Source organism: Nilaparvata lugens, chromosome 14 (genome assembly GCF_014356525.2).
Source record: "Nilaparvata lugens isolate BPH chromosome 14, ASM1435652v1, whole genome shotgun sequence".
Classification (NCBI taxonomy): Eukaryota; Metazoa; Arthropoda; class Insecta; order Hemiptera; family Delphacidae; genus Nilaparvata; species Nilaparvata lugens.
Window position 1 is genome coordinate 19,219,107 of NC_052517.1, and position 20,472 is coordinate 19,239,578.

General features: G+C 37.6%; 1 protein-coding gene across 1 annotated transcript in view; it reads left to right on the forward strand.

Annotated features, from left to right (window-relative positions):
* Window positions 1-20,472, forward strand: part of LOC111054146 — a 156,607-nt gene that overhangs the window by 9,684 nt on the left and 126,451 nt on the right. The window contains 8 exon segments of the mRNA XM_039441196.1: window positions 190-331; window positions 3,341-3,493; window positions 5,633-5,852; window positions 7,640-7,755; window positions 13,637-13,764; window positions 16,649-16,786; window positions 18,489-18,702; window positions 19,883-20,016. Coding sequence (XP_039297130.1) covers window positions 190-331; window positions 3,341-3,493; window positions 5,633-5,852; window positions 7,640-7,755; window positions 13,637-13,764; window positions 16,649-16,786; window positions 18,489-18,702; window positions 19,883-20,016 — 1,245 coding nt within the window.

Consider the following 20,472-nt stretch of genomic DNA (forward strand, 5'->3'; position numbering starts at 1 on the left):
GATTATTTTAAACGAGAATGAACACTTAATATTACATCAATAAACCTTTATCAGCTACCGTCTATAGAAGGAGGATCGGCAACGTTTTTCTCCTATCTTTCTCCACTGCCATTATAACGTGGACCTCACTATAAATCTATCGATTCAGGCTGATAATTTTTGTGGTTTATTTTGTTTGTTTGAATTCAGATTTTACATGGAGAGCGGAGCGATCAGTGAGATTTGTCCGGATGATGATGAAAAAGTTTGGACACTGAATTTCAAACGCGGTCTGCTGTCCTCGTTCCAAAACACCATGACAAGACTCGACAGAAATCATCGTGCTATTGAGGTATTCAATATTCAATCTCAGGGCAAAGCCATACAAAGCGTTTATCGACTGAGTCTGATCGTCAACTTGGCAACCGCGCTTCTTTCTGTCTGACTATGCATCACTCTAAGGGCCGGTCTCCGAGTTTGGGATTTAGCCAAGTTCTAGACTTCAAACAGCCGGAGTCAGAAAATGTGCTTTCAAAAACTGGGGTAGTCGCATTCAAGTTTAAATTAAATTTCGAAAAACTAAAAAATTGAACACAAAATAGAATTTAGAAAAAAAATAAAAAATAGAAAAATAAAAACTATAAAATTGAACACAAAAAAATAGAAAAAAAATAAAAATGAAAACTAGAAAATCGAACAGAAAATAAAATAAGAGAAAATAGTGTAAAGTCTCAGCTATATTGAATTATTTATGAATGCTTCATTTCGTCAAGGAAAAACGTTTCCATTTATAGAAATGAGAACATAAAGATTATCATAAAAACTGCGACTATGCCTCGTTTCGGAAAGCCAATTTTGTGACTCAAGCTGTTTAAAGTCTAGAACTTGGGTAAATCCAGTGCTCGGAAACCGGCTCTAAGGGCCAAACCACACAAAGTGTTTTCATCAGGCGTTTTTAGACAGGAAGCTATCCGATTGGATTATTGAGTCGGCGTTCGGAGAGCTATCTGCTCTGCCGACTCGTCCGATAAAAACTCTTGGTGTGGCTTGGCCCTCATATTAGACAGTATACAGATGTGGTTTGAAAAGATGCTGGGTGCGAAGCCTGCACTACTGAGCATGCCTGGCTGCTCAATTCCTAATTAGAAAACTACAGCTATCTGGGCTGGAAACAACTCAGCTGATGCATGATCAGCTAATGTTATTGCTATGCATAGTAGCGTCTTGAAAGGGGTGAATCAGTGCAGGGATCATCCTGTGAGACCGCCACTGTGTAGATACTATAGTGAGGTCCACTTTATAATGACAGTATTTGATCAACTTTGGTTTTGCTATCCTTGTCTATCATTCGACAAAGCCGGTTGTACTATCCTTTTCTAGATCCTCAACGATGCCAATTATGTTTTTGACAATGTAGAAATATAATTAATGCAGAGAATCGGCATCGCTATTCTTCTATCTTTATCCACTGCCATTATAACGTGGACCTCACTATAGTCAAGTAATTAAGGACTGGAAATGTTGTGAAGTGAACAACTACAAGACTTGACCTATTTCGGGCTATGTGTAATCTTATCTAAATTTGGGAGAGGAATAGCACAAGGTTACCTTATTTTTTTTCTCTCCCTATCATTTTTGATGATATACTTATTGTATGAATTAATAAAGAATAAATAGTGAGCTTTGGTCACAAAGGTGGGCAAACATTGATATAAGGAACGCTGAGGCAACCAAGCAACAAGAGCTCTGTTAAATTTAAACGGTGATTAAATGTCATGGCAACAAAAATAAAAAATAAAAAACTGGGACATTCAATCATGATTGGATATTTAACAGGCTTTTGTGCAACCGGGCCTGCCTCACCGATTCAAGTATTTATCACACTTGAGTAGTTTGGAAGATATAGTGAGGTCCACGTTATAATGGCACTGGAGAAAGATAGCAGAACAACGTTGCCGATCCTCTGTCTTCTATAGATGGTAGCTGATGGTTCATTGATGTAATATTAACTGTTCATTCGCGTTTAAAATGATCAATTATTATATTCTATCAAGCCAGAAATTATATTTTTCAATAATTTCATAATAAAGATGAAATATTTTGTTGATTAATGATCAATTCTACATTGTTAAGAGACGATCTGGCAACAGAGCAAAGCGAGAAAGAGATAGCGCTATCTGCTTTGTTGAACGATAGACAAGGTTAGCAGTACCATTGCTAATCAAACACTGCCGTTATAACGTGGACCCCACTATAGAAGCAGGGAACATTGATTTGTATGGTATGTAGACAGTGTAATCCTATTATATTATTAAGCGACCAATTTCTGTATTTATATATCTGGTTATTTTTATATTTGGCTATTTTTATATGTGGTTATTTATGTTTAACTGATCTCGAAAACAGCTCCAACGATTTTCACGAAATTTGGAACATAGTAGGTTTATGATATAAAGATTCGATTGCACTAGGTCTCATCCTTGGGAAAACTCGCTGAACGACATTAAAAGGATAATTCATCCCTGGCTGAAACAGCTGTGTATAGTAAAAAAGTGAGCATGTGAAAAATCAAAATATCGCATCTCCGAAATTAATAAGATGACGTATAGCCAGCTGTGAAATATAAACACGATCATTTTAGAGAATTGTGTTCTGTTTATCAATAATTAAAAATAACGAGCGAAGCTCGGTGCCTCGTTATCCTATACTATTAAATAAGCAACATCTGTTTATATGTTTAGATGTATGGATGTTTATATGTTTGTATTTCACCAGATCTCAAAAACGGCTCTAACGATTCTCACGAAATTCAAAACATAGTAGGTTTATAATATAAAGATTCGATTGCACTAGGTCTCATCCCTGAGAAAACTCGCTGAAGGACATTAAAAGGAAATTATTATTCATCCTTGGAAAAACATCTGATAATAATAAATTATATTCGTCGTCTGTTGGTGATGGAAGTGAGTGAGCGAGTTCATGTGTGTGGGACTGTGTCAAAATTATGACTCAGCTGTTGAACGTTTGTAATCATTCAATCAGGTAGTTAGTGCCGGTTGCAGAAAAGCCGGGTTATTTTCAATCCTGATTAATTCCAGTAGATCAATCTTTTTGAATTGGTCTTCTCTAATTTGGATCACCTGAAGTTAATCAGGATTGAAATTTAACCGGCTTTCGTGCAACTGGGCCTTTGTGAGGGAAATTTTTTGCATTCCTCTGGGAATTAATCTCAATTTACTGTTATTAGATAGAACATTTCTGTATGAATGGTGTTATAATTTCTTCTTCCGTAATAATTTTTATATGCTTTTGTACTCCATCGGTGCCCGATATTTTTGTATAATTAGTGTATGTATTTCAGCGAGATGTGAACGGGGAGTGCGTGACCAGGTACAGACTGGAGCATGTAAATGGCACCACCCTGGTAGTGAGCAAAGAGAAGCAGATGCGTGACTGCATGAAGCGCTACAGCCTGCAATCAGTCCTGCCAATGCCCGATTACGTCTTCCAGTCGGTAGGTTGGCTGCACTTGCAGTATCATAGACAACATAACAACATATCTGGTCCCCAATCGATAACTTGATAATAATAAACGCATGACTTATGATAAACAATCTAATAGAATCTACAACGATTAGGTTATTAACATTTTGTTAACAACTTTGGTGTAAACGCAGCTTTAGGCTCAACTCACACTTAGGTGGGCTGCTGTCCACTAGAACCGAACGATCCACCAACAAACAAAGCTATAGATGCTCGTCCATTGCAACAGGTTCATACGTCCGTGCACGGCCGATCAAGTTTTCGATCCGAATTGAATGGGATTTTCCAGCTCTATCCGGCCGAAGTCGAGCTGAGACAACATCATCCTAACCTCAAAATTGTTTCACAGTCTTGTCTGTTTTTGTTTTTTGAACTTGTTGTGTTTTATAAAGTTTTAACCCATGAACAATGAAAAGTTGATAAATTTGGTTTAAGAGCATGTTCCATTGTGGAATATGTAAATTGAGTGTGTAATTGATGAATGTTAAGTGACACGTCATAACCTAGCCTCTACATTTGGACTGTTGTATAAATTAGAATTGGAACCGTTTTGGGCTTATAAGCCTGTCGTACTTTTCTGTAAGTTGTGTAATTCTGAATTATTAAATAAATAAAATATGCGAGACAAAAGATGTCATCGTCGTGATGTTCAAAGGGATCTGTAGACAAAGATTAATGAACAAATAGGATCTAAAGTTAAGATTATTGTAATGAATAACTAATTTAGTGGATATTTGTTCATTCAATTTTCAAAATCTCAATATAATCATTGTTTATGAAAAATGTTTGTGGCTATGATAGTAGTTGATTCAATATTTATTCAATATTCAATAGTTCAGCCAACTACTGAACTAGACTGACAAACGGTTCCAATGGACGACCATATTCGGTCGAATTAACGGCCGGCAGATTCGTCCGATCCAATGGCTGAACAGATTGGTTGAATACGATTCCAGTGGACGGCTACCCTTACTCGATTCAGGTGGAGAAGAGACTGGACTCTAGTGGAGAGCATGTGTTTCCAAATGGTGACACTCAGACCAGTCGATTCTAGTCTCCGCGACGTCACCATTTGGAAACACATGCTCTCCACTAGAGTCCAGTCTCTTCTCCACCTGAGTTGAGCCTAAGAGCGTAAGAACGGCACAGTATGAGAGACTACTAGATAATGATACCTCAAATATATTTTATCTATCAAGAAAATGTATTCATGATTCAGTTTACGAAATTGAAATGGAAATATTGTGGTAGTTCATTATATTGCTTCAAAAGCTACGAAACGATGTGGGTGCGGAGGGTGAAGACCAAGGTCTATCTATAGTGAGGTCCACGTTATAATGGCAGTGGAGAAAGATAGGAGAACAACGTTGCCGATCCTCTCTGTCTTGTGAATGCCTTTTATTGATGGTAGCTGATACAGGTTTATTGAAGTAATTCTCGTTTAAAATAATCAATTATATCTCATTGAGCAAGAAATGATATTTTTCGATAATTTCATATCAAGATGAAATATTTTGAAAATTAATCTATTATTAATTCTACATTGTTGAAAGACGATCTGGCAACAGAGCAAAGCGAGAAAGAGATAGCGCCATCTGCTTTGTTGAATGATAGACAAGAATAGCAACACCAATCCTAATCAAACACTGCCATTATAACGTGGACCTCACTATATCAGCTTAGTTGAACAACTGTACAGACAAGGGAAGGTGCTGATTTTATAACGTAAATCCTACTGGCATAAGTGATGCTGACCTAATCGATCGAATGCAATTTGTTGACGTGGCAGAAAGACTCTGTGTAGGTGGAGTAGGTTGGCCGTTGGAGTAAGTGATAACGCGCCGCGCCGCGCCGGTCTAATAATCAACAGAACCCGAGTTCTAATCTCGTCCGGTGCAAAAGTTTTTGACCACAGCACAATCAAATAGATACGGCCACCCCGTCTTTCGGAGGAGACGGTAAATCGTCGGTCCCGTCTACCTAAAAAGTAGTCGTCATCTCTCATCATCATTGATACCCACGCACAAGCATATGTGGACATCATCCTCAGTATTATTATTATATTATATTAGTCTGGTCTATTCTATTGTAATTTGATTTGATGTGTTAGAAATACCACCAGCACTGGACGCCGCTCGAGTCGACCGTGCAATGTGAGCAGTCTGTGGATCACCGCGTGATGACGTCACTCGAGTGTCGGGAGATGCACGCCTTTGAGCCACTGCGCATGGCTCGCGAGCACAGACTAGTGCGCACATCTACTGCGCACGTCTACACACTCATCAATGAGGAGGCATTCACCAGCTATGCCCATCTCAATGCCGACACCAGTGAGTACCACATTCCGTCACCCATCCTGTATAATGGTTATCCTATTATATCAAGCGAGCAATTTCTTTATGTCTGTTAATATGTTTTATCTGGTTATTTATGTTCAACGGATCTCGAAAACGGCTCTAACGATTCTCACGAAATTTGGAACATAGTAGGTTTATGATATAGAAATTCGATTGCACTAGGTCTCATCCTTGGGAAAACTCGCTGAACGACATTAAAAGGATAATTCATCCTTGGCTGAAACAGCTGAGACTTTCGTCGTCTGTGGATAGTGTAATAGAACTACATAATTTTTATTATTTGCCATGAATTTTCACAATGAATAGATAAATTGTTGACGACGGTGAAAATTCATGACAAGTAAAATTATGGAAAAAATGAGAGGCTCTAGGAAGTCGGTGGTAAGGACGGGACCTGGAAACATCTGCAGCAGATCAACCAGCCCGACTTCTCCCTACTGAGAGGGTCTCCCATTTGGGTAGAATGAGTGCCAAATTAATTATATTATTTTTATCTGAGGGTATATCTTGTCAATATTATTTGAAATCATATTTTATCTTTTGAAAATAATTCTTTTTAAATTATCAATAAATATTATATTATTCATTCTACATTTAATTATTTTACAATTAAAACCTTTCTCATGAGATAAAGAGTAAGATCCAAATTTAACCTCTCGTTAGCCAAGCAATATTTAACCCCTCATTTATTTGCTCAGTACATCTTATTTATCAATTATAATATAACAGCATTATCTTTTATTAATTTCTGTATCCAACTCCTAGAGAGTTAGGACCTGTAATTCTTGTTGAATACAATCAATATTAATTATTTTGTTACAAATTTTAAATTACATCATAAATCAAATTAGTTCAACCAACAATTAATCAATTCCATTACAATAGTAAAAAGTGAGGGAGTGATTCTGTGGAAAATCAAAATATTGCATCCTCGAAATTCATAAGGTGACGTATAGCCAGCTGTAAAATATAAACACGATCATTTTAGAGAATTGTGTTCTGTTTATCAATATATAAAAATAGCGAGCGAAGCTCGGTTCTCCGATAATTTGCCATTCATGACCCAGGTAGTGTGCAAATGAGCTGTTTAAACCCTTCAATGACAATACAATATCATGACTATGGTGAGGTCTACGTTATAATAGCAGTGGAGATAGATAGGAGGACAACGTTGCCGAACCTCACTGTCTTGTCAATGCCTTCCATAGACGGTAGCTGATACAGGTTCATTGATGTAATATCAACTGTTCATTCTCGTTTAAAATAATCAATTATATTCTATTAAGCAAGAAATTATATTTATCAATAATTTCATAATGAATTTACATAATTAAGATTAAATATTTTGTTAATTAATTACCAATTCTACTTTGTTGAAAGACGATCTGGCAACAGAGCAAAGCGAGAAAGAGATAGCGCTATCCACTTTGTTGAATGATATTTATTATTTTACAAAGGCGACTTTGTAGAAGTATTTTAAGCCTAGGTGACGATGATGGGATGAATGGGATGATAATACAATGAAGGTAGAGTTATGAATGATAGACAAGAATAGCAAAACCATTGCTAATCAAACACTGTTGCCGTTATAAATAGTCAAATCTATAGCCTAGCGCGATTTTTTTATATTTGGTTTCAGAGACATGTCTCAAGTTGTCTACGTGACATGTTTATAGAACTAAGGGCTGGTTGCCTTAAGGCATCATCTACTCTGAAAACTTTTGCTACTGCAAATATTGATATGCAATTAATTTTTGCAGAAATTGTGAACCGCAGAGAAACATTGCTCTATCAACACGAACGACCGTCGAAAACTGACAAGAAAAACCTGCAACTGGCCGAAAATCATATCAGAAATTTGTGCGAAATGGATGCTGTAAGTATAGTTATCAGATTCAGGTTTCTTTATATGCCTGACATTTTACACAATTTATAAGCTCGTCGTATAGCATACATAAAAAGACAGTGTTACTTACTTCAAAATGGTCAAAGGTTGAAGAGAATTTCACTTATATACATAAGCTTCATTGGCCGAAGCGAAGCTGAGGTCTTGGTTTCAACTCGATCGGCTTTTGTAAAATGAAAAACTCTCCCTCAATGGAGGGAAACCATATACTTGATATATTTGACATGTCCAACACCGTTTGAGCTATGCTCATCAAATGCGGTTTTATATGATGAAATAACAATAATAATAATGTTTAATCGACAGAGGCTGGCTCAAACAGCAATCTGGTTTGTGGACTGTATCATTAATTACATCGAGAACTTTTGGGTTGTCTGGCGTCGGGTAGAAATTTGAACAATTAAAATGGCTAAGTGCACAATAACATAGGCCTACCTTCATGTCCAAATCCTCCTTGCTTCCAGGATCCCGGGTCCAGATCACGATACGAGACGAGACGACACTTGTAATAAATCACAATAAATAATCAATAGATCACTTTGCAAAAATCGACATTACGAGAGGTGAGCTGTTCAATTGGCTGTCAATCGACGACTGGCCACAATTATGTTTTGCGCATCACCGTATAATTGCCCCCTCCACCACACAACGCCAGACAAGAACGGGAAGCATTCATAACGTCCGAACATTCCGCCCACCTTGGAAGAACTTCCAATAACAAAAATCAAAAAACCACCTATAACGAACCCTATCAGGGAGACTAGGGAAAAAAAGGAAAATATCTTCACTCCTCAGGGGCCCTTGAGGAGACTTAAAAAAAAGGAGTAGGAGGCCCACGGAAAGGAGAGGATGGGACGAGAAATAAATGACTAACCACTAAAACTTATTGAAGTTCCCTTCAATAAGGCCTAATCTTCATCAATAGGGAGGAGACATACCCTATTGACAGACTGGTGAGACTTCCTTTTGCAGTCTGTACCTCCACCACTCTCACAATTCCATCCTGTTCAAGGAATATCTTCGTTATTCGACCAAGTCTCCAGTGAAGAGGGAGTAGGTTACTTTCCTTTAAGAGAGCCATACGTCCAATGTTAACATTACTATGTTTTCTGTACCATTTTGTTCGGGTTTGCAAACTAGATACATACTCCAATTGCCAACGTTTCCAGAATGAGGATGCAATTCTTTTGAGTAAACTCCATCGATTTCTCAATTTCACCGATTGAATTGATTCCTCTGAGTCTTTACTCTGTGTTGCTAGTGTAATTTTTCTTGCTTCCAATTCAATCTGTATGGAATTTTCATCATCATTACCGTGGGTTTGGTGTGGCCAGCACTCCAGTGGTTTGTCTAACCAATCAGACCCATTCCACCACAGAGAATTACCAATTAATTCATTGAGAAATAGTCCTCGACTAGCACAATCAGCTGGATTACATTCGGTTGACACATATCTGAATTGCTCTGTAGACAGGTGTTCCTGTACTTGACTTACACGATTTGCCACAAACCTAGCCCAACGATGAGGTGAAGACTGAATCCAACTCACTGCCACAGTTGAATAAGTCCAAGCTGCAATATAATCTATGTTTATAATTTTTGAAAGCACTTTTTGAACTTCAATACACTGATGCGTAGTACAAATGGCAAGAAATGGCGATGATGATACACCATACGACATAGTTGTTAGAGTATACCCTTTCATTTCTTCTCCCTTTTCGGATTTTGTCCATTTTATTTCAACATTATCCTGTCTATCATCATCTAACTCTTCCAAATTTCGTTTCTCCCTTTCAAAAACATCTTCTCCAATTTCCTTTTTCAGTATGGGTCTTCCCATTGGTTTGATTTCATGTGGACTATGAATCACTTTTAACTCTTTCCCTAAATTACCGTTGATCGGTAAATAACTGTTGAAGGCTATACCTTGTTTACCTGGAACTTCTGCTAAATTATCTCCCAATTCTCCTTCTCGAATCATGGTAACATTTTCTCCGACATTAGTTTTAACTTCAAGATATCCCGATATCTCCCTCGTATTTGTTTCCTTGGATGGTAATTCTACAATGTATCTACCAGTATTCAAACGACAAACAGTTGATTTGTATATCTCCTCACAAGCCATTTCACTTTCCAATAATTTTTTTGTCCTAGGTGGCTCTTCTACGACCCAAAATCGCTTCACCAACTCTTCTGAATTAGCATTGGAATACATGCACAGATTATTTGAGATAGTAGAACTCTCCTCTGATACCTTACCCATCAGGCAGTAGCCCCATACTGTTTCTAGGGCAGATGGTGTACCCGCTGGACCAATCACCTTTCTTCCAGTCAGAATGAAGGGGAAGTATTCAGCACCCAATAAAATATCAACCTCCTCTGAGAGGAAAAATTCAGAATCTGCTAGCTCCAGTCCTTCAATATGTGCCCAGTACGCATTTTTTATCTGATTTGTAGCTGCTATTTTGTTGACTCCCGACACGGTAATTTTTAATGAAGGGGAGTTCGGTATTTCAAATTCACAGTTAGTAATTTCATCTGTCACTTCCAGTTTAGTATCAGATAATCCATAGATTGGCAAACTATGTGTTTTCTGTACCACTAAACCCAGTTTTTTCATGCATCGCCTTGTAATGAATGACTCGGTGCTTGCACTATCTAATAATACTTTGACCTTATGATAATTGCCTTGATTACCTCGAACTCCCAATTTAACAGTTGGTAACAATACTAAGGAACTATTTACGTTCGAAAATACTTTCTTCGCTGAGTCAGTAACAAATGTCTGATGGCTTTGATCAGCGACGTCGTGCACGTCTACCCTGCTCATTTGTTTATTACCGGCCAATGTGTTGGTGTTTTCAACAGGCGGCTGTCTCGGCTCTAAATGGAGGAGCGAATGATGACGCGAATTACAGTGACTGCACGGCTTCCTTCTTCTACAATCTCTAATAAAGTGCCCTGCCAATAAACAGCCGATACATAGTTTCCATTCTTTTACACGTTTTAATCTATCAGATGGTTTGAGATTCAAGAACACTTCACAATTTTCCAGTTCATGAGAATTATTACATTCAATACATTTCAGCTCGCCCGATTTCGATTTAACAATCATAGCTGAAGCCTTGTAATTTCCCATAGTTGGTTTCGATTTCCCAAACTGCTTACGTGAGGAGGCTTCTGACGATGTAGATGATCCAATAAATCAGTGGATTTAGTAGCCTCTAAAATAACAGCTTCATCATTCAAAAATATTTGGAAGTTTTTCAAATCGGATACTGTTCCATTTCTTAGCAGTCTCTGCCACTTCTCTCTCAATTCTTCAGTCAGTTTTTTACGTAAGACAAATAATAACGGAATCGACCAGTCATTAACTGCATGACCAATTGGTTTTAGTGCTGCAATATACTCAGCTAAATGAGTGATGAATTTTCGTAGCGAGTCTGGTTGCTTATTAACTGCTGGCATATCAAAAATTGCTTGCAAGTATGCGTCAGTCAGATTGTAAGAGTCATTGTAGCGATTCAATAATAATTTCCATGCCTCAGCATAATGATCACTTGTCAATGGGACAACAGAAATGACTGACAGTGCATCGCCTCTCAGTACAGACCGAAGATACATATGTTTTTGTATGTCAGCAATTTGACCATTATTATGAACCGTGGCTTCGAATAAATCTTTAAATTGACTCCAAATTTTCAAATCGCCGTCAAAAGTCATTAAAGGAAGCTTAGGTAGGGCAACTGGCGAGATATTTCCAGTTGTAGGTGAAGAAGCTACATTGGAAGAACTAATATTCAAATTTGTTTGAGTGGATGGTAAGCTTTCGAGAATAGCCTTGACATTGAAAAAAGTGTCATCAAATTGACTCATCAAATTTTCAAGGTCACTTGTTTCCAATCGAGGATTTTGTTTGTTATAGTAGCTCTGCATCTTATCTATTATGTCATTGAACTCCACCTGGTGGTGATCGATATGCTCACCCATAACTTTCAATAAATTCTTCATTTTTTTATTTTTCGGATCTTTTTCGACAGCTTCGGCAATTTCATTAATCCGTTTTATTTTACGAATTAATGCATCTCTTTGAAATGTCAAATCTTCGATAACACCCATAGTGAGGCGATAACAGTGAGCGCTCGTCGAGAGAGTGAGACAAAGAACCAAACAAGAATAAGAGGGAAAACACGAGAGCAGGCGACACAATGGAACGAACAATGGCTGGCTTATCTAATCATACAAGCCAAGCCAGCATTTCAACTATGCTCGGTAGAAATGATCGGTTACAATGGCTAAGTGCACAATAACATAGGCCTACCTTCATGTCCAAATCCTCCTTGCTTCCAGGATCCCGGGTCCAGATCACGATACGAGACGAGACGACACTTGTAATAAATCACAATAAATAATCAATAGATCACTTTGCAAAAATCGACATTACGAGAGGTGAGCTGTTCAATTGGCTGTCAATCGACGACTGGCCACAATTATGTTTTGCGCATCACCGTATAATTGCCCCCTCCACCACACAACGCCAGACAAGAACGGGAAGCATTCATAACGTCCGAACAAATAATAATATGTCTGTTTGTTTGTACCGCAGTTATTGTCCGATAAAATTTGGTATAGAAGATAAAATTTGGTATAGAAGTACTTTGAAACAAGGCGCGTCGACGTATACAGGTAAAGGTTTACCTTTACGTCGACGTAAAGGTTTTTTTTAATCTTGTATTTGAAGGATAATACATACAAAAGGAAAAGGAGTCTCCAATATTACCGTAAAAATCAGACTATAGAATAAATGACTGAGCGAAGTGAGGTCTAAGATTCAAGTCGACGGTTTGGCATTTCTCTTAATGTTTATATGTTGCGCATTTATGGCGAAACGCGGTAATAGATTTTCATGAAATTTGACAGGCATGTTCCTTTTTAAATTGCGCGTCGACGTATATATAAGGTTTTTGGAAATTTTGCATTTCAAGGATAATATAAAAGGAAAAAGAAGCCTCCTTCATACGCCAATATTAGAGTAAAAATCAGACTATAGAATTATTCATCATAAATCAGTTGTCTTGTGGACTATAATACTACCCGTTCAAAAACATCGAACATCTTGAAAATGTATCTTTCCATCAATGTTGTAGACAGTTACAGCCAGACCTGATAACAGCGCTCACACTCACATTCCGGGACGACACGTCACGGTACGATAGCACAGAAAGCTGTATGTTTATTTAGGATTTTTTTCTTGAAATTTTAAATTGATAAATTATTTATTAATTTTTGAGAAAACATAACAACAGGTCAATGTAACTTACTGAGCGCGAGGTCTACTGTTCACAGAACTACTAGTACTAAAGGAAATGGAGTCTCCAATATTACCGTAAAAATCAGACTATAGAATTATTCATAATAAATCAGCTGTCGAGAGTGGATTATTAATTGCATGCAATGACGCATGCCATTAATATTACATTGCAACTTGGTAAAAAAACAGCTGTTGTACGGACTATTAAGCTGCATGCAATTAATTATTGAAAGTAACATTTTCCGCGACCTTTCTCCTTTTCTACTGTTGCCAGTATGTCTTGAAGGAGATTAGCTTTTGATGTTAGCATTTTTTGATATATCAACCCCAACAGCCATTAGTAGTTTTCACACGGATATCTCGCCGACACGACAGAATTCACTCTGATGGACAGTATAGGGGGAGGCTGTGGTTTATAACTGCGCGAGGTCTACTGTTCACAGAACTACTAGTGTAAATGGCAGTGTTGAGGGTTCTCTTACACTTGAAGCATTTCCTACTTTCCGAGTAAAGAATGTTATTATTGTTTTGTTTTGCTAGGATTCGAACAATTTTCGCATGGAGCTGGCAGATGAGTTGAGACGAGTGGTGTACAGTATGAGACACTTGGATGAAGAGTATCTACAGAGACTAGCGCTAACAGCGGACGATATATGTACTACTGGAAGGTTAGCAAGTTTATTATTATTTATTTATTCATTTATACAATAAGTACCTACATTATCAAAATGATAGGGAGAGGAAAAAAGGTAACCTTGTGCTATTCCTCTCCCAAATTTAGATAACACATAGTCCGAATAGGTTGAGTTCTTCAATTATTATTACTATTCTTGCAGTGAGACATTCAATTTATGCTACAATTGCATCAGGTCACACAACTAGACTAAACAAGTCAGTTCTCTATGTTATAAGTAGGAACTTTATACTATAATGAAGGAAAGAACTGGCTTATACACGTACGGGGGATGTAGAGCAACAGTAAAACGCTAGCGTAAGGAGCGATGGTTTCGAATCCCGATGCATCCCAATTTTTTTGTTCTTAATTTTTTCCCTCGAAACGTATTATTATCAATTATTTTTTTGAAGGAATTTGTTTTCATTACAATTGGATTTTATCAAATAATTATTTTTAATGTAAAATTTTGCCACCAGTACAAATGAATTGGACATAGTCTTCATGATGTAGGCCTATCATTGAATTTCATAAGAAAATCATGAATAGATCACAATAAAATAATTAATAATTTATATTCTTCAGTTATAATGTACTATCAGACATGAATTCCCAGTGAAACGAGTATTTTAGGTATTTTGTTTGGAATTGGGAAAACAAAAGGCTGCCTGATTCAAATAGAGGAGGATCCTAATCGAACTAAAATTTATTGATGTATTGGAAAAATCAATATGATTCTGTGAGGTTTTCAAGTATTATGTATTCTTCAGTTTTCTATACTATAATAAAGGAAAGAACTGGCTTATACACGTAAGGAAAAGGGAATCATGTTTGACGCATCATCACGTCTGAAATATAATCAACTGATTAATTTGAAATTTTGCATATAGATTCTTAATTAACCGAGGATGGTTATTTATGCCTATTTTCAGTTCTTCAAGATTTCATTACGTCAAGTTTTCAATTTGTCATGCTTCCAGTTGTTGTATAGAAGCAGCTGAACATTTCTTTTAAAAGGGACACTATTTGATAGGTATGATTGGGGATCCTATTCGAATAAAAATAACTGATTTTCTGTCGCATCAAAACCGCACCAATTTCTCAAACCGTTCAAAAGTTATTCTCATTCAAAGATACTGATAAATCATCCACCTATCCATCATCTTTACTATAATAATGGAAAGAGCTGGCTCATACACGTAAGTGATGTAGGAAAATTATGTTTGACGCATCATCACATCTCAACTACTAAACTGATTAACTTGAAATTTTGCATATAGATTCTTAACTAACCGTGGATGGTTATGGGCCTATTTTCAATTATTCAAGATTTCATTACGGTAAGTTTTAAAATAGACCCTTGCGGAGCCCGGCTCCGTTACCTGCTAGCTCTACTCTAATATTGGCCGTCTACGGACCGTTTCAGAGTCAGACTATTTTGGAATGCAAGTTTTCACACTAACCAATATTGTGGGCCGTCATTTATTTTCACGACACCCAGAATGGAGGACATTTGGCTGATTCTCACCAACACCTGAATCTTAACCAATCGGGGGACATAATTGTATCAGATAATATTTGTCTTATTGAAGACTATGTTTAATTAAGTACCTACAATTTCGAATGTCAAGTCTTTTCAGAAAAATTTTCTGAAAGCTTTGCCCTATGTGCAGACACAGCCCTCTTCCACATAGTCTTGTCTGATGTCAGTTAATTATTGTCTTTTCGAAGAACATGTTCAATCAATTACAGTTTGTTATGTATTCAAATTGATCTCGAATGTGATGTGTTTTCAGAAAACATCTACTGCATGCCGTGCCTCATGTGCAGATACTATCTCTTCCAGATAGTCTTGTCTAATGTCAGTTAATTATTATCTTTCAATTGAGTACAGTCATTGAGAAACAAAAGCATAAGTAGATATGCCATGGTATAGGGCGTTTATGTCGCAAATTTTTACTGTTATCTCAAACTGACTACTGTCGATTTTTACTGTTTTGTTGGAGTGAGAGTGAATGAACGGCACAATATGAGAGACTACCAGCGTCACACAGCTTCACGGGAAAGAACTACGTGGAATATCGGCTTGAGATAACGTTAGTAAAAGTTGCGACATAAACGCCCTATATTTCATTTCATTTCATTTTTTTCATCCCACTGACCACCTATGAAAGGGGTATAAGGATTTGTCAATTATAATCTAAGTCATCAATCTTTGCATTCTATAATGCAAAAAGAATTCCTCACTGGAATAAGGACAAACCTGCAACAACTCCTCCCTCACCTTAATTCTGAACTTTTCACCTGTAAGAGCTTTTATGCGTGTTGGCAATGAATTATAAAGCCGAATTCCTGCACTCTTCACCCCCCTCTCGTACATACCAGTTCGATGAATGTCGTCTCTGAGGTTTTGTCTATATCTGGTATTGTATGAGTGGAACAACTCTCCTGTATTAAACCTATCTTTATTCCTATCAATAAAACAAAGAGCCTCTAAAATATATACACCTGGTAGTGGGAGAATCTTTAATTCTTTGAAATAATCTCTACAACTTGCTCTAATAGATTCACCCACCATCACTCTAACTGCCCACTTTTGAATCCCAAATATATGTATTGCATGAGTTGAACTGCCCCAAAATATAACATACCATGGCATATCTACTTATGCTTTTGTTTCTCTATGGTACAGTTTAGTATGTATTCAATTTAATGTCGAATGTGATGTCTGTTCAGAAAACATCTGCTGCAAGAAGTGCCCTATGTGCAGACACAGGCCTCTTCAAGATAGTCTTGTCTAATGTCAGTCAATTATTTACTTTGAATTAAGTACAGTTTAGTATGTATTCAATTTAATGTCGAATGTGATGTCTGTTCAGAAAACATGTGCTGCAAGCGATGCCCTACGTGCAAACACAGGCCTCCATTAGAGTGATGAAAGACATCCTGATGTCGGAGGCAGATCTGTCTGTCATATCAACGTCTCACTGGCTTTTCACAATGGCGCTCTTTCCAAGGTAAGTCCAATATTATTCAAATAGCCTAATAGCAACACCAATGCGAAAATGTTGCAAGTCTATGCTGGTTGCTGGTTGCAAGGCAGCTGGAAACGGTTCAAGCACAGAATAGCTACACAATGGAAACTGTTAATAAAACGCCTATCTAACCAATGTTTTTTACATGGCACAAATACTAGACAGGTTACGTGACCTTGGCAAGTTCCAATCCTGGTCTTCTGATTGGCTCGTGGCAGTGAACGAGATCAATTGATCCGGATCATTGAAGTGATCCGAACCTACCATCAATACTATTACAATGCGGCGCTTCCTAACAAGATGGCGGATTTTTGCGCCAGGGTACTAGCCAAGTTTCCATACTGTATGTAGGCCTATACTGTGGTTCAAGCAGAGCCACGTATGTAGAGTTTTTTTTTAATTTTCTGGTTCCCAGGGGAATTTATTAGATAAACGTGTAGCCATGATCAGATGACTGGACCTGGTGGACAAAAGGAATGTTGATATCATGCCAATGTCGTCTGTCGTCTATTGATTCCATGAACAAACATTGCAGTGTTTGCTTACATTTATGAGTGTGAACAAGGCTACTTGTGAATATTTCTATAGTGAGGTCCACGTTATAATGGCAGGGGAGAAAGATAGGAGAACAACGTTGCCGATCATCTGTCAATGCATTCTATAGACGGTAGCTGATACAGGTAAAATTGATGTAATATTAACTGTTCATTCTCGTTTGAAATATTCAATTATATTTTATTAGGTAATAAATGATATTTTTCAATTATTTCATAATGAATTTTCATGATTAAGGTGAGGTATTTTATTAATTCTACATTGTTAAAAGACAATCTGGCAACAGAGCAAAACGAGAGAGATATCGCTATCCGCTTTGTTGAATGATAGACAAGGATAGCAATATCACTGCTAATCAAACACTGCCATTATAACGTGGACCTCACTATAGAGAGATTGACTACCTCAAGATTGCCAAGCTCAACAAAAAGTGGGCGGCTATTCTATGTCTATCAGCTCTTGAGGGTCAAGTGTGTGAGAGGGCCGACTGCGCCCTAACTACGCTCTCCTAGGTCAAAAATGAAGGCAGTCATTCTATTCTCTACTCCATTATCCTCTCTTGTTCTCTTCTGCGTAATAGATAGCTGTCCAATGTTGGTGACATTGACATCAGACCATATAGCAGGGTGAACCGTCTTGTGCAAAGCCAAGTATAAAGGTTTCACATAATATTCAAATGACATTAAAAGCAGTAAGAGTTATCTTACTATCTACCTGCTTGCTATCTGCTGTCATATAGTCGAACCCCCTACCCAGAGGCACAAGCCTAAGAGCTTATGTGGGTATCACCCTCAGTATTATTATTATAGTCGTCACATCGATAGGAACCCCCGACCCCCGACTTCGTTCTACAAACAGAAGGCACAAGCCTTATGGCTGATAATACATATTATTAATATGCGGATGGTGTTCTATTGGTGGAGATATATTTGAGCTGTCAATAGGCCTTACTCAGCACTGTTATACTCTTGTTAAAAGTAATACTATCGCCAAGTTTCGTGTCTATCAGATCACACGGTCATGTTCAGCCGGGACCGCCGCTAAACGTGCCCGTTCGATAATACTCTAATGATAGATGATGATGATGATGATGACTCTTAATTCGATTTATTTGTTGATTAAATTTCAGACCGGATGCTAGAGTGTTGCAATCGATGACAGAGCTGGCAATGAGCGACCGCCATGGAGCAGAGGCCAGACTGGCCGCATCAGCTGTTTTGCACTCGTATTGCGGTGGTGCCAAGTCGTGCCACCTGACCGGCGATGTTGCCAAACTCATTGCTGTCTGCGAACAGGAAGCTCGGCTCGCGTGTGCTGGTGACGTCACTGCCAATGTTTCCCAGGTAAGCATAGGGCGTGTCTGATATATAGGATGCCATGGTATTGGCCATCTATGTTCTAATTTATACTATAATAAAGTAAAGAACTGGCTTATATACGTAGGGGATAGGAATATTATGTTTGACGCATCATCACGTCTCAACTACTCGACCGATTAACTTGAAATTCTGCATATAGATTCTTAATTAACCGAGGATGGTTGTAGGTATATTTTCAATTCATCAAAATTTCATTACATCAAGTTTTAAAATAGTCCCTTTTGGAGCACAGGTCATCTGCTAGTTTTCAATAGTAACTCAAGCCGATAGTCTACTCTCAATATTAATTCAAGCCTCATGTCTTAGTAGTTTTTTGTGCTATGTTTTTACTATTAATTTATGTAACACAAATAAATGTTAATTATCTGTCGCTCTTCTACTATAGAAGGCAGTGGTAACAGAAAACTGGCAACAGTGCCGTCCTATCTTTGCACTGACATTATAACGTGACTCACACTATTTGTACGATTTATGTTCAAGTCTAACTTGACAATATCATAATTATATTTATTCTTGCATGTACATTAAGTTCTTCCATACAATAAGTACATCATCAAAAATTATAGGGAGAGAAAAAATAAGCTAACCTTGTGCTATTCCTCTCCCAAATTTAGATAAGGTTACACCATAGAGAAACAATAGCATAAGTAGATATTCCATGGTATAGGGCGTTTATGTCGCAACGTTCACTGTTATCTCAAGCCGATAGTTCATGTAATTGTTTGCCGTGAAGCTGTGTGACACTGGTAGTCTCTCATATTAAAGGTAGTCTTTCATACACTCTCACCTCAACAAAACAGTAAAAATCGACAATAATCGGCTTGAGATAACAGTAGAAGTTGCGACATAAACGCCCTATGGCGTACCATGGCATATCTACTTACGCTACACTATGGGATATCTACTATGGTTACACATAGTCCGTTAAAGGTCAAGTCTTGTAGTGTTGTTCACTTCACAAAATTTTTAGTTCTTAATTATGTTTGTTTCTTCTACATTGAATGTTTTGTATTTGTCAGCTACAATTCAAATATAGTCTTTGTGATTATTTCATTTGAAAAAATCATCAAATGTCGAATAGGCATAGAATAGAATAGTTTTGTTGTGAATTTATTGGCGAATGTTGTGTGTTTTTGTTTGGCAGGCATTGACTTCACTGAAAGCTCTGGGCAATGCAGCTGTAGTGACGCCCACTCTGATGTCCACCCTAGGCCACTGTATAACCAGACGACCACAAACTCAGCTCCGGCTCAGAATTGCTGCCATTGAAGCGCATAGGTCAGTCACTTGCTACCTCCTTACAGGTAACATTCCCTCTGCATTTACTGCCCATCATTTCAGAGAGAATCCTATTATATTAAGCGAGCAATTTCTGTATGTCTGTTTATATTTTTATATCTGGTTATTTATGTTCAACGGATCTCGAAAACGGCTCTAACGATTTTCACGAAATTTGGAACATAGTAGGTTTATGATATAAAAATTCTATTGCACTAGGTCTCATCCTTGGGAAAACTCGCTGAACGACATTAAAAGGATAATTCATCCTTGGCTGAAACAGCTGAGACTTTCGTCGTCTATTGATAGTAAAAAGTGAGCGAGTGATTCTGTGGAAAATCAAAATATTGCAACCTCGAAATTCATAAGCTGACGTATAGCCAGCTGTGAAATATAAACACGATCATTTTAGAGAATTGTGTTCTATTCATCAATAAATAAAGATAACGAGCGAAG